Below are 15728 nucleotides of genomic sequence, written 5' to 3'. Positions count from 1 at the left end.
TTTAAGATCGTTGTGACGGAAGTGAATCAATCAAACTAACTTTAGCTGGACAATAACTTTAACAATGAGAAAGAGAAGGACCCAAACGCAGTAGAACAGTCAGTCACAATATTACAAAAATGCATTGAAATCAATAAAATAATTGGTATTAAGGAGCAGGTAGAAAACATCCACACCAAACAGTGATGGAATGTACACCGAGACGAAGATTTCCAGCAGTGATAAACCACGGAATCCAAACATCAAAGTGAAAATTGTATTTGAGATAACAATGTATTTACATCAAGATGGAAATAGAGTTTCATCATATTAACAAAATCAGATTATATCAAACTTACTAAGTGATTTGAATTTTCAGCAATATATATAGATTATATATTTAATCTAGTTACATATTTAATAATCTTACACAATTAATTTCACTTCAACAATATGTAGATGTTACCACATGCATTTCATTTAAGTTAAATAGGCAAACAACAACAACAAAAAAAAAAAAACAGTACAGTTGTGAATTTGAGTTTCCTTCAGCCTGATGCTCATGGTGTAAAAGGGTTATTCGTCTGCAATTCATTATGCTTTTTCACACCTCGTAAGGTGTGAAAGTACTTTTTTTTTTTTTTTTTAAAGTCAGCAGACTCTGGGTGCAGAGCTTCCTAATTTTTACAATTTCCACTACACTAATGCTGGTAGATTCAAAACAAAATTAAGTGTGTGTGTGTGTGTGTGTGTGTGCGCGTGTGTACATATATATATAGTATAGAGAGAGAGAGAGAGAGATTTTGTAAAAAGTATATATATATATATATATATATATATATTTTTTTTTTACAAAATCAAATAAAGTTTAAGACATTAGTTTATGACACTTAAAGGAAGAAAGGAAAACAGAGCTATAGTTTCACTTAGAAAAAAAATATTATTTGCTTCCACCATCTCATATAAATGAGGAACAAACAAGTCTGCTATTTTTGTAAAAGAAAAATTCCATGATGCCATTCATTCCAAGTCTGTTTGCCTTTCTTCCGCAAAACACAAAAGATGATATTTTAATTAATTATGGTACTATGATACTTTGGTAACTTAAGATATTTAATATTTCCAAAGCTTACGTGGTTGTTCTGGTAGTTTAAAATAAGCTGCTTTAAATTTTCTTTTATAAAAATGTATGTACATTTCTGCATTGATTACTCATATAATGTGGTCCGATCTTCATCTACAGCTGGGTTTACACTGTAATTTTGGCCACAGTTTGGCCGTCGGAGACAAATGTTGAGAATCCTAAAATATTCCTCTGATTCTATACCTCAATATCTGAAGTCTTGTTTGACATGTTCGCTGACAGCTGATTAATGACCGTTGCAATCAAATTCTGGCAGTGTCAGAAGATTTGACGCACAGTCATATAGTGTGGCTTCTCCTACGACACACACACACACATATATATATATATATATATATATATATATATATATTTATACTGTTGTACTAGTTTTCTCATCATTGGTGTTGTGGGAATAAACTGTGGCCTGTGTAAGGTTCATGAATTGCAGTCTACAGCAGGGTGTCCTGTACAGGAGTCTGAAAAGGTGCCTCCTAAATTTCTCTCTCCCAAACGCATAGATAATGGGATTCAGGCAGCTGTGTGAGTAAGCTAAAGCTTCTGTGATCTGAAGACTTAGACTAATTGCCTTACTGCTGTCACAAGACTGAGGTATGAGTTCATTCAGCTCTAAGACTTTTATAAAAGCTGTGACATTGTATGGAACCCAACAGCAGAAGAAGACCACCATCACCACAATGACAAGATGCACGTCCTGCTTCCTGGAAGAGCGAGCTGTCAGGAGTCTCTTCAGAATCATTGAATAACAAAATCCAATCACAATAAGTGGGAGAATTAAACCCATGATATTCATTTTCAAGATACCAAAAGTCCTCAAAAAAAGGTAAGAATTTTTATCATTTGTTGGATAAGATGTGCAATGTATTTGTTCATTATAACCTGTGGTTTTCAGGTGCAACAACTCAGGAAAGGATGCTGAAACAGCAAAAATCCACATGAACACACTGGCTAAGATCCCATATGTCCTTGTTTGGACTCTCAAGGCAAACACAGCATGAACTACAGCTAAGTATCGATCAACACTCATCAGTACAATGGAGAATATCCCACTGTAGAATCCAATGTGGTAGACACTGAGGACCATAATGCACATAACATCTCCAAAGATCCACTGGTCTCTGGAATAATGTGCCAGGAAGGGAAGAGAGGAGACCAACAGCAGGTTAGATAAAGCCAGGTTCAGGAGACAGATGTCGGTCATGCTTCTCAGTTTGACTCCCATCAAGACCACCCAGATCACCAGTATGTTACCCAGAAAGCCCAGCACAAACAAAAGGGAGTATAACACTGGAAGAATGCTGGCTCCATGTTCTCCATAAACACAGGAATACGCAGATGAATCAACATTTTCAGCATAGAAGTCATCATAGTCGTATGGCACATCAGTATATGGCTCATCATCCAATTTCCCATTCTTACTATCATTTGAGCTGGAAAAGAAACTGTAAGTAAAACAGAACTCCAATTTCGACAGTAACCAATAATCTTAAATGTTTATATGTTATAACCTCACCTGGATAAAGTGTGATGATACAGTTGAAGAGGACCATTGGTTACCATCGCTGTCCATGGACGGATTGCAAGGGTCCTGTTCATGATAAATGGCTGCTATCCAAATTTAAAGGCAAAAAAAAAACTGTAACACCTTTTATAATCACAAAATAAAATTTAAACCAGAATCCAAAACGGGCAGCAGTCACTTTTCAGCCGAATGCCTCAAGTGAATAAAAGAAACAACAACACCACACATCTGTGTTTAACATTTCCTCTGTATAAATTAACAAAGGATCTAGCAACGATTTCACAACAGTTTCACAAAGTGTATAAACTCTGTAATGAGAGGAAAAGGGGCTTACCACAACAGATGTTCCAATGGTCTGAGTTTGTATGATTAAGTATGATTAAATTATTTAAAAATATCTGTCTAATAATATCTGTCTAATATCTACTTTTTACTAAATCTAATAAAAATGTAAGAAATTAGTGTATGACATTTAAAGTAAGGGAAAGGGGAACAGAGCTAGTTTCACTTATGATTTGCTTCCACCATCTCACATCAGTAAAAATGAAGAGGAACTAACAAGTCTGCTATTTTTGTAAAAAAAGAAAAGAAAAGAAAAGAAGAATAATAATCAAAATTAAAAATCAAATCAAAAATTAAAATCTCCATTCTGTCACCTGATGGAGTTTGGGTTCATTGCCACTGTCGCCTCTGGCTTGCTTAGTTGGGGACACTCAATATTATTGATCTGACTGCATTAACACCATTTTATGAGAACTGAACTGAGCTGGACGATGACATCACTGTTTTCTCCAGAGCTGCTGTATAGATAAATAAATAAAATTAAGAACTAATGGTTTTTACAATGAAAATGAAACAACACTGAACTTACTAAAGGGTTTGTTCACCCAAAAATGAAAATTCAAATACAATCAAGACAAATCAGACAAATAATTCAAACGACAAATACAATCAGAGTTATATTAAAAAATGCGCTGATATACAAAATTTTACTACTGTTTCAGTACGGTTGATGCGCTGAGCTTCCCCCCAGTTTCCCAGTCGCAACTCTGACTTGAGGGGAGGTCCCAGTTAAAAGTCACTGGGAACTAGAAATCTGAGGACAAATGCAATACACCATTATGCTCCGTTACAGAGAACTCAGAATTCAGATTTTTCCCACCTCCTACTTGGATTTAACGTTTGGAATGCTGTTTGAAGTTGGACATCTGGCCTGGATTTCCCAATAACATTGTCTCTTAGTACGCTACGACAACTCTAAAGGTATAACTTAACTAAAGGTATACAATTTCTAGGCGTGTTCCCCAAACTATACCTTAGGAGGTTGCTTAAAGTGATAGTTCACCCAAAAATGAAAATTAGCCCATGATTTACTCCCCTTGAAGCCATCCTAGGTGTATATGACATTCTTCTTTCAGGCGAATAAAATCGGAGTTATATTAAAAAAATGTCCTGGCTCTTCCATGCTCTATAATGGCAGTGAATGGCTGTTTCAGTTTTTAAGTCTAAAGTAAGAAAAATGGATATTTTTCAGGTGTAAGAAAAATATCCATATTTAAAAATGTATAAATTGTAATGTGTAACTTACGCTAACTGTCGTACGCGTGTTCACGAGAGACTGGCGTTCCAGCGTATGACGTAGGACGCAGGCGTAGCATAATTTCTGGTGACAAACACGGAAGCACAGAGGATAGAGCCAAACAAAACACTGGTCGCGAATTAGAAGTCTAAAACGAGAGTGTTTAAAGAAAAATGTCAGAGGATTTCAAGTTAATCCAAGAAGAGACTGAGTTTTTTTTTTTTTTTTTTCATATTTGTTTGAACCGGAGTGATCAGGAGCTCTGGGAGATCGAGGTGGCTGCAGTAGCAGCACAAACGCTGGGCTATTGGAATGCCTCCGTTACAAGTTCACGATGCTGCCGGTGAGAGGACTGAGAACCGCTGTGTAACACAGTATGAAGGCTTTCTGCCTTTGTTGAGTCAAAGTGTACTCAAAGTAGTATTCTCCATACCTCGTATAAACTGGAGGTGTCGACCAAGGCCTGATGGTGCACTGTCTCTTGAGTAAATATTATTTTTGTGTAAATAGTATGGAGTTTTAGGTGTGGGATAGCAGTATTATTTATTCTATGCGTTTGTTTTACAGTCAGCTCAGGTTGGTGGCATACCGAGTTGTGCTTAAATGGATATTGAAGGGGGAAAAACTTGGAAGAGGTTTTCAAGAGCTCTTCCCTCCTGTGTTGTTCACGCTGTTAGAGTAAAATACCCATCCCAGTCTGGATCCTATGTTGGCTTCAGAGTGTTACAAGTGCAAGTGTTACAATTTTTGTATTTTGTAAATAAGTAATTTGTATTCATTAAAATAGTACTCAAATATTTAATTTAACATTTGGTTACCAAACTTTATTTGTTTTTAATTTGATGTTAAAAAAAAATGTCTCCATATTTTAGGCATCACATATGCCAGCACTCAATAAATAACCTTATGCAACCTTTATGCGGTGTTGTAATGTATTTTTTTTAATATACTGTGTTGTTTTTCTTTGTACATGTCACAATTCCACTGTTGAATAAATAATAAAGTAGTAACATGACAAAAAACAAAACAAAGACAAATTTAATGTAAAATGGGTAAACAGTGAAATAACAACACCACTTACAGAGAACACCGGATAATACTTTGGTAAAAGTCCTACTAAGACACATAATTATATGTACCAAAAAAAACCTAAATTGTACAGAAGGTTTACTTTGTAAACCTGGACTGGTGCTTTGAAATAGCCTCCTCTTTGTCAGGTTTCGGTTTCTGTGCAATATTTGCAGGTAGACTGGGAACTTTCACATGGAATGACTGGTCCTTAAAAATAATTTGTGGGTCCTTCCAGCATTCCAGAACTTTATGAACCAGAGCTTCTCTAAATGTTTGCGTGGTTGGTTCGAAGAGTTTCCTGGCAACCCACTCTTTAGAGTGCTTAGGAAATACAACGCAGTACAGAGGTACGCCTAAAAAAAATAAGACATATACATTCATGTATAATATATTACCAGTATACAGAGGTGTAAAGTGTAGGGGGCAGAAAGTAAAAGTCCTGCCATATGTTTATTCCACCCATGACCTCAGCCAGCTGATTTCACTAATTAGTTCTATCTCCTGGCTGAAAAACTTTGCTAATTAGTAGAGATGTTCCGATACCCTTTTTTCCTCCCCGATACCTGGACTCAGGGTATCGGCCGATACCGAGTACTAATCCGATACCTGGGTGTGTATACAGCTGCAATTCATACTAGCCCTGTATGAATTGATAGAATTATTTTATAAAAGGTATTTTAGTTTTACAATATAACTGTATAAAAAAGTGCAACAAATAAATCTAGGAATCTAAAAAATGATATATGAATAATAGGGGTGTAATGGTCCACAAAATTCACGGTTCGGTTCGATACCATACACTGGTGTCACGGTTCGGTACGTTTTCAATACAGCAAAAAGAAAGAAATGCCAGAGAAATTTCCTTGATTTACATTTTTATTTTTTTTATTAACATCATAAAGTATGATCATTTTTTACTTTGAGCAATGATGGAGCTATAATTGACATATAAAACAAAAACAGCTCCTTATAAAAAAAATAAAATGTAATATTGTAGTAGTTAAGTTATAAACAAAGGTTTATTTTATTTCAGATTAACATTTGAGGGCAGCAATTTTATTTATAATGTCAAAATAAAACCAACGTAACGTTACTTGAAAGCACAATGTTCCTGATTTCCACGTCAGCGCTGTTTGATCCGTTAATAACGGAGAATGTGAATGCTTCTCACTAACGTAGATCTCGCAGCGATGTTATTACTTCAGTGGCGAATTCAAATGCTTTCTTCACTGGATCTCTTAGCGCTGTGTAGCAACAGTGTAACAGTTAGCTTGATCAAGATCGGCTCGCGCTGCATTGTTCCAAACTGTTTAATGGTCCGTGAAGCACAAAATAACAAGTAGCGCAGTTTTGTTCCGTTTTCATTATGTTTGCCATTTGATGTTGGGCGCCAGCGTCTCTTACATTATGCGCTTGCCGAGCGCCTGCATTTGAAAATTTGCGTTTTCATTTCTTCTTCGCTGCTCTAAACAGTGGTTGCTTGTGGCAACAGCACAACTTCCTGTGTTGCCACAAGCAACCACTGTTTAGAGCAGCGAAGAAGAATTGATCTCCGATTTGCAGCATAAAGCAAAGCTAGCGTGCATAACTAGGTATTGTTTAATAAAATGGTATCGGATCGGTACATGGGTAGATGTACTCGCCGATACCGATGCCAGAATTTTTATTGGTATCGGCGGCATTTCCGATACTAGAACAACCCTACTAATTAGCAAATCCAGGTGATTGGAACAAAATACGGAGGACTTTAACTTTCTGAACCTGAACTTTACACCTCTGCCAGTATAATACTTATAGTGATATACTAAGTGATAGTGTAACGGATGTGGAAGGACACACTCACAAATGGGGTTCAGCTTGAATTTATCTTTTTTTGGAAACAACAAGAAGAAAGACAATTTACATTGGCTGATGACAGACTGCAGACATTCATATGGACCACAGCGTCGACACTTGAATCTGCTGCCGTTACCACTAACTTGTATTATTCACATTAAACACATAGTAATGATATACAATGTGAAAAACTTAACATAATACTTATAAGTACACCAATGTAAATGTACAGAATAGTTAATTGCAGACAACATCAGTAATTCTTCATTAATTGTCAAATAACATTTGTTAACAATTGTAACAGAACTGTAATTGTAATTGTAACAGAATTGTAACGTGTTCTCAATGGCGGCGCGCACAGTCGCAGCGGCTTGCAGCTCCTCGATCCTAGTACTTTTCTTAGCACTTTTTTTTTTTTTTTTTTTTTTAGAGTTTTTATGTTCCCTACGCTCCTTTGCACACTGCTACAGCAGACAGGAATTAATAGACATTGGTTTCAACTCAAAGCTGGAAATTACTGCAGAGTCTAGCCGCTTTTATAACACCCCTACTGAGATAGCGAGACCGGCGGGTGCTCCGTGGTTTGTTGTGGGCGTTGGCAGGCGGCGAAGACGGCGGAAGGAGAGAAGGCAGAAGCGGGGATGCCGGTCCGGCCTTCTTGCAAGACTGAGGAAGGATCCCCACAAGCCTCCCCTTCCGAGTATGTTCCTCACCAACGCAAGATCGTTAGCCAACAAAATGGATGAACTGAATTTACTTACCGAAGGAGATCGCTACGTCCGGGACTGTTGTATTTCAATCATATCTGAGACCTGGCTTCACCCGCATATCCCCGACGCAGCTGTACAGCTAGTGGGACGCTCCATGCATCGCTACGATCGGACCAAAGCATCCGGTAAGAGCAGAGGGGGGGGGGTCTGTGTATTTATGTAAATGACAAATGGTCTACGAATAATAAGGCCATACATAAGCACTGTTCACCGGACCTCGAGTCCTTTTCTATTAAATGCCGTCCTTTTTTTATGCCTAGAGAGTTAACAGTAGTGATAATTACGGCTGTATATATACCTCCCGATGCTAATGTTAGCACTGCTCTCTCGCTGCTGTCAAACAGCATAAACAAACAACAGGAGTCTCACCCTGACAGAGTACACATTATCGCGGGTGATTTTAATCAAGCAAATCTGAAGTCCATTTTGCCTAAATTTTATCAGCACGTAAAATGTCCTACTAGAGGGGTAAACACATTAGACCATGTTTACACAAACATTAAACATGCATATAAGACCACACAGCTTCCACACCAGGGGGGCATGGTTTTCTATTATTTTGAAGGTACCCCCGGGCGCCGCCATTGGCTAGCGGACCCCCACCTGCTGTTAGCATCCCATTGACTCCCATTCATTTTGGCGTCACTTTGACAGCGAATAACTTCACATCTGAGGCGTTTAAAGACTCCATTTGTCCATTATTTATTTCTAAAGAAACACGAAAATGTATAAAAGGCTTCATTACCTTGTAGCTTCCGTTATGGCCCCGTAGAAGAAATTTTTGTAAAAATAGGCTAACGATTGCGTCATAACCACGCGACTCTCTGTCGCACAGTAGAGAGATTACCGTATGGACAGGAGGAGAAGCTCGCGGGCAATCGGGAGGATGTGGAGGCAAAATGACAAAGTAATTAATCAGAATACCTACTAAAAGTTTCTCCTGCTCCTAGCTTATGGACAGCTCCTACTCACACTCTCCGTCTCTGCAAGTTTCGGAAGGGAATGATTCAGATTTATCTTGGCACAGCTACTAGAAGACAGACGGTTTGCTCACGTCACATCTACGTCGTCAAGCTCAGTTTGAGTCTGCGCAGTACGCTCGACCCCCAGGAAGTGAAAGCTTCTAATTGGCTTCACTTGTCTCCGTTGAATCCAATGGGGTCGCTGTGTCCAGTTGATATACTGTCTATGTTCCACACTTAGGACACTCGGACCACCTCTCCCTGCTCCTCATCCCTGCATATAAACCTCTTATAAGAAGCACAACCCCACTGATAAAGACGATCACTATCTGGCCAGAAGATGCACTTCATAAGCTAATAGACTGTTTTTCACACACTGATTGGAGTGTCTTTGAAGATCACGACTTGCAAGTTTATACAGAGGCTGTACTATCGTACATCAAGTACTGCACGAGGAATGTCATGGTGGAAAAACGCATCCGGGTATTCCCCAATCAGAAGCCCTGGATGACCAGTCAAATCAAATCACTGCTCAAAAATCGCAATAAAGCCTTCAAATCAGGAAATAAAGCACTATACAGCACGACCAGAGCTGACCTGAAGAGAGGGATAAGGAAAGCCAAAGCTGACTACAGGAGGAAAATAGAAAGCCATCTCTCAAATAACAACCCGCGGCAGGTATGGCAGGGCATTCAGCAGATCACCAACTTCAGGGGACAGACCAGCATAGCTGTGGACTCAAGCATTGCACTGGTGGAAGAGCTAAATACCTTTTTTGCACGCTTTGAGACCCCACCCCAACAGTCTGCAGTTACATCATATCAGCTTCAACCAGCCCCCAGATTCCAACCGCTGACTGTGCAGGTACAGGAAGTGAAAGAGATGCTCAGTAGGGTGAACCCCAGGAAAGCAGCAGGACCAGACGGTATACTTGGGAAGGTACTCAAGGCCTGTGCTGACCAGCTCTCACAGGTGTTCACAAGCATCTTCAACCTTTCCCTGACACAGGCTACTATTCCAGCCTGCCTAAAGTCGACTACTAACATCCCGGTACCCAATAAATCAAATATAACCAGCCTTAATGACTACCGCCCAGTGGCACTTACACCTATCGTCACCAAATGCCTGAAACGGTTGGTCTTGGGTCACATTAACCCTCTGGGGTCTGAGGGGTTTTTGGGGTCCTTGAGATGTTCTGACATGCCCTGACATTTGTGCTTTTTTCAGTTGCTTATAAACATATTAATGGCAAAGGTGTAAATTCACTCTATTTAGCACAAACAGGGCTACCATAATATGTAACCAACTTGCATGTACATGTTTGTATTTTTGATAGAATAATGTTTATGCATGGTTTTTTTAAAAACAAAAAACTAAAGTTTCTGAAATAAGGCCATAAAACACATTCTAAATATATGTAAATAAGACTTTTGATTAATGGATGTCGTTGCCTAGAATTTATTCTTCAAAATTATGTGAAAATCATCCTGCCTAATCATTCACATAACACAATACATTGATTTAAATCTTGTAAAACACTTTTTGTTTGGAAAGGCCATATGCGGGTGGGCGTGATTCACACCTGAGGAGTCAATGGGGCCCGCATAATGAGGCTGCATACGTAATGAGCCTTTCATTCAGGTGTGTGACTGAGCCACAAGAATGCAAGGACAATATATAACTGGTTTGTTGTTTTTTCCACAAATTTTGCTTGCAAATTGTACAATATCCAAGGTAAACATTTCTAGTAATTGTGCAGTTAATTGTTCTCATACTGTATTTTCAGATTTGGAATATATTCTCTTCCCAAATGTGTCACTAATAAAGCATAATAAAATTATTTAAAGAGAAGGCTTATAATGACCTTTTAAGATTTTGTTTACATCTATCCTTATATTTACATCTATCCTTATATATATATACTTAACCCTCTGAGGTCGACAAACGCGCCGACGCGTTTTGCCGGATTTTCTCCACATTGTAGCACTATAAACTTAAATTACTCCATCATTTATGGTCATACAGAAAAAAGAAATATAAAAAAAGAATCTGTGATATTTCTCCTTTTGTATGTGTCCACTTACAATCAAATCAAAACATTGTGCTTTTGTAAAATAAAGAAAATAAACAGGGTGTGCGTTCTGCCTCTCCGTCGCGGTGAACTTTTTTTTCTTGAGCACGTCTATAAACTGAAACAAAACTCAGCGAATACTTGTCACACATTTATGAGCCATATACCTTTATAAACATTTAAGTGTGTACTTTTAAATGATCGGATTCAAAACGAAAACAAATATTCTCTGTTTAAGTAATTTGTATAAAACCAACAAGATGTCCAGCTTCTCAAACGCTTGCTCATTACAGTTAATTTGGCCACGCCTACTCGCGCAAAAGATATTCACATGCAAATCTCCACATGGAACGCGAACGCGCTCGTTACCTCAACAACAAAACACTTCACTTCACTTTTCGTCGAGTTTGAAAGACGTGCCTGAGCTTACATTGGATTTAGGCTACCTCAGAAGAAGAAGAACGCGATTTGAAGACAAGAAAGATAAGGTAAGAAATTCTTACATAGCCTAGTTTGTTATTGTTGCATAAATGTCACGTTGCAGCTGAACTGTTGCTAGATATATGGGGAATATTATAATATTTAGACCCGTGTTTACTGTGTTTGTGGATATCTGCTCAAACATAGATATGTTTATGGTAACCATAATGTTTTATATTTGAGAGTGATCGCGTTTGAATGTATCATATTTTGCAAGCGATCGCGTTTGAATGTATCATATTTTGCAAGCGATCGCGTTTGAATGTATCATATTTTGCAAGCGATCGCGTTTGAATGTATCATATGTGTTTACTGTGTTTGTGGATATCTGCTCAAACATAGATATGTTTATGGTAACCATAATGTTTTATATTTGAGAGTGATCGCGTTTGAATGTATCATATTTTGCAAGCGATCGCGTTTGAATGTATCATATTTTGCAAGCGATCGCGTTTGAATGTATCATATTTTGGATGAAAGCAAAACGCACCAAACGGCTTCATGTTTTTATTATTATCTCATTTCATATCATCATAACGGATGGAAACATTTGAAGTAACATGATAATCAATATATTTTTCTCTAGCTTCTTTTGGAAGATTTATAGGCTGCTATAGGTTATTTATTGTTATTATTATTTTATCCGCACTGCGCATATACCTTATGCCTACAAGGCACAACAAACCTGGTGTTCATTATATTATATATCGTTGGAAACGTGTGTGTGTGTGTGTATTCTGTGAATTTTAAAAAGGAATTTTAAAAAGCAATTTTAACCAGAAAAATCTAATATTTATTTCCAAAATCGTGCAGGCCTTTCTCTTGATATCAGTATGTTCACTTTTTTTTTTTTCAGGTCCCAGATGCCACTGAGGACTTCAACATTCACATGAGTCTCAGTACGTGAACATGGTAAAGTGAAAATCTTGGAAATGAAAGGTATGTACAATGTTTTTAGGAATGGCACAAAGGTCTCTGTCTTTGAAGTGCTTTTTTGGCATTTGTTGTGTATCTTTGGATTATGTTGTGTTGTAAATAAATCCAAACAATTTAAAAGCCATTATTTTTTAAATCTCCTCATTTACAGTATTGTGCAAGGTTGCTCAGAATGATAGGGGCCTGATAGCTCCTAATAGGGCCGTTAGGGGAGGTTCTTTGTCTTTCTCAGGTGAGAAAAGCTTACATATTAATGAGCTCTCGCATAAGGCTTTTTCACACAAAACACGTCGTAAAATTTTTAAATCAATATATTGTCTTATCTGAATGAGCAGTCAGGGTGATTTTCACATAGTTTTGCAGCAAATATTCTAGGCTACGTCATACAATTTTCAAAAGTCTTGTGAAGAAATAATCAGTATGGGTTTCATGGCCTTATTTCAGTGAGAATTTTTTTTTGTATTTTCAAAAACCACGCATAAATGTCATTATCTCAAAACTACAAACTTTTACATACATGCTGCTGATATATTATTGTAGCAGAGTTTGTGCTGAATACAGTGTAATTAGACTTTAGCCATGAAAATGTCACAAGTAACAGAAATAACCAGAAATGTCAGAGCATGTCAGAACACCTCCAGGGCCCAGAAAACAGCTCAGACCTCAGAGGGTTAAAAAAAAAAAATTTTTTTTTTTAAGGTTATACAATTACAACAACATTTAAAATTGTAACAATATTTCCAGTGTAATCTTTCTTTGTATTCGCGATTCATATTAAAACAGTATTTTTGCCAGCTGTAGTAGCTCCACAACAGCACGCATCTTTGCGTTCATTCATTCCGATTAGAACAAAGCAAACAGAACTGACCTAATTCCTCAGCGGGATCCGTTTGCTCCTCGAAATGATACTTCCAGAACTTCTGAGGTAAATTTTTGCAGGATTATTATCAAGATAGTATTATTCCTCACAGCATCGTAAAGTACATAAGTCTGAAAGTGAACTCGCGGTGTGTGTTATCCAGCTGATGTGGGCGTTTCACAGGGTTGTTTGGATCGGCTCACATTTGCGTTTGAATAGCGCGCGCTCTCCGTGGGCGGAGCACATTAAAACTTAATTAGCTGAGATGAGAACGACTGACATCTCTCTCTTTGCATACATATTACATAAACTGTGAATATTTGTTTTTTATAAAAATTACTTCGTTTGAAAGAAGAGAATTCAAGCTTCATGCCTGTATGTCTGTATGCCTGTTTGACTGAGTATTCGCTGAGTTATGGTTCATTTTCGGACGCGTTTCAGAATGGACTACACGGACAGAGAGGAGGCAGAACTCGCTTCGTGTTTATTTTTCTTTATTTGGCAAAAAGCACAACACTTTGTTTTTATTGTGAGTATACACAAAAATAATACACATTTAACAGAATCGATTGATGTATGAAACTCCAATGGAAAATCAAAGTCAACCGAGTATTTATGAGTTTCATTTACACTGCTAAAAAAAAAGTGAGCTGGTATCGCCGGCGATACCGCCGACCTCAGGGGGTTAAAGGTTGCCTCGTTCGTCCCCCATCAATTCGCTTACAAGGCAAATAGGTCAACTGAAGACGCCATAGCCATCACCCTACACACAGCACTGAGCCACCTGGAGCACAGAGGGAGCTATGTTAGGTTGCTCTTTATTGATTATAGCTCGGCCTTCAACACTATCATCCCCGATATCCTGGTCAGACGCCTCTTGTGTCTCCATCAGAAACAGATGTTCTTACATCTCTTGACATGTCAGATACATGGCTTTTTGGTGCAGAAAGGAAGGCCTCAGCTACAGGATCTACCAGAACTCCACTTGGGGTTTGATCAGACTCATGATGTGATCCCTCAGGCAGCTCCGAAACCCAACTTATCGTTCTGTTTCTGGTATCAGATTCCTGAACTGACATAGAATCATCCTCACAATTAACGTCAGCATCATCACATAAGGCTATCACCTTGCCTCTCGTCATCACCAAGTCATCCATTGTAACACTGCTGTAGCTATCCTCTGTGTGCTCAGATACTACCGCATCGCCTCCTAAAGACTGTTGACTCCCACCTGTCAGCAACTTTCTTCTTACCCCTTTCGGTTTTATTCGCTAAGAGCACCTGGTCACCTGTTTCGATGAGTAGTCCTTTTACCCTTCGGTTGTACAACTCCGCATGTCTTTTCTGTTCTTTCATTGCATGTTCTTGTGCGATCTGTAACGCTTCTTTCAGATCTTTGACCAGAGTGGATACGAACTTGTCACAGCAGGTCACATCTGGATCATTCAAGACAGAGCGAAACAGAATGTCAATGGGCAGACGGGGTACACGCCCGAACATCAAATAAAAAGGAGCATTATCCTGTCGTCTCATGGATTGTGCAATTATACAGAAATGTCAGTGTCTGCAACCGTCTCGGCCAATCTCTCTTCACATCTGGTGACAAAGCCTGAATCATATTTCCAAGGGTTCTATTAAAGCGCTCCACACTTCCATTACCCATTGGGTGATACGGTGTTGTGTGCGACTTGTTCACTCCAGAGACCCTTAGAAGCTCTCGGATCAATTTACTTTCAAAGCTCGGGCCCTGGTCACTATGGATTCTTTCTGGGAGGTCGAAAATGCAAAAATACCTGTCCCATAGGTTCCTGGCAACCTGTTTGGCAGACTGATCTCTACACACAAAGGCCTGTGCCAGTCTCGTAAAATGATCGGTCACCACCAAGACGTCAACAGACCTGTTATTGGAGTCTTCTGCTGACCATAAGTCAATACAGACAAGCTCTAATGGTCTACTTGTTGAAATGCTCTCCAGGGGAGCTCTTCCAGAGGGATCAGTTGTTTTGCTCACAGTGCAGCGTTGGCATAGTCGCACATAGTCCCTCACATTTTGATCCATGTTTAGCCAAAAGAAGCGCTGCCTCGCCAGGCTAAGACTCCGCAACTGACCCTGGTGACCACAATCAACATGGATTCCTTTCAAGACCACACTCACTAAAGACTCTGGGACCACAAACTGAAAGCGTTTTTTCCTTGATAGTTGGTCACAGGACACTCTGTACAAGATACCACTTCTGACAACAAGTTTCTCCCAGTGCCTCAGGTATCGAAGAACACTCATTGATTCTTTTGACCTCTCTCTTCTTGAAGGCCTACGTTGACGTTCAACATAATACAAGGCTCTTTTTAATACAAGAAAATTTTGTCTGTGAGCTGTTTTTCACGCAGCTCCTGTTCTGAATATGTTGGCAACGTGTCCTGCCCTTCTGACATCAACTGAGGTAATCAATGACAGAAGTAATCAAGTAATCAATGACAGACATTGCTCGTGCTCTGGCACCGATGTTCCACTCAACATG

At 38.7% G+C, this 15728-nt stretch overlaps 1 protein-coding gene across 3 annotated transcripts; it reads right to left on the bottom strand.

The window, feature by feature from the left end:
- Window positions 1-310: 310 nt before the first annotated feature.
- On the bottom strand, window positions 311-3418 carry LOC311067412 (C-C chemokine receptor type 5-like). Of its 3 annotated transcripts, XM_084089252.1 has the most exons (3): window positions 2980-3418; window positions 2637-2728; window positions 312-2553 (listed from the first exon to the last, which is right to left on the bottom strand). In XM_084089252.1, the coding sequence occupies exons 2-3, from the start codon at window positions 2717-2719 to the stop codon at window positions 1476-1478; spliced, it is 1161 nt and encodes a 386-aa protein (XP_083945378.1). In that variant the 5' UTR covers window positions 2720-2728; window positions 2980-3418; the 3' UTR covers window positions 312-1475. The 3 variants fall into 3 exon arrangements, with proteins under 3 accessions (XP_083945376.1, XP_083945378.1, XP_083945377.1); XM_084089250.1 differs by lacking the exon at window positions 2980-3418 and having other exon boundaries at window positions 311-2565; window positions 2637-2875; XM_084089251.1 differs by lacking the exon at window positions 2980-3418 and having other exon boundaries at window positions 2637-2875.
- Window positions 3419-15728: the final 12310 nt, after the last annotated feature.

The sequence above is a fragment of the Abramis brama genome (assembly GCF_963993115.1).
Source record: "Abramis brama genome assembly, chromosome: 17".
Lineage (NCBI taxonomy): Eukaryota > Metazoa > Chordata > Actinopteri > Cypriniformes > Leuciscidae > Abramis > Abramis brama.
This window is presented reverse-complemented; position numbering and strand designations above follow the sequence as displayed.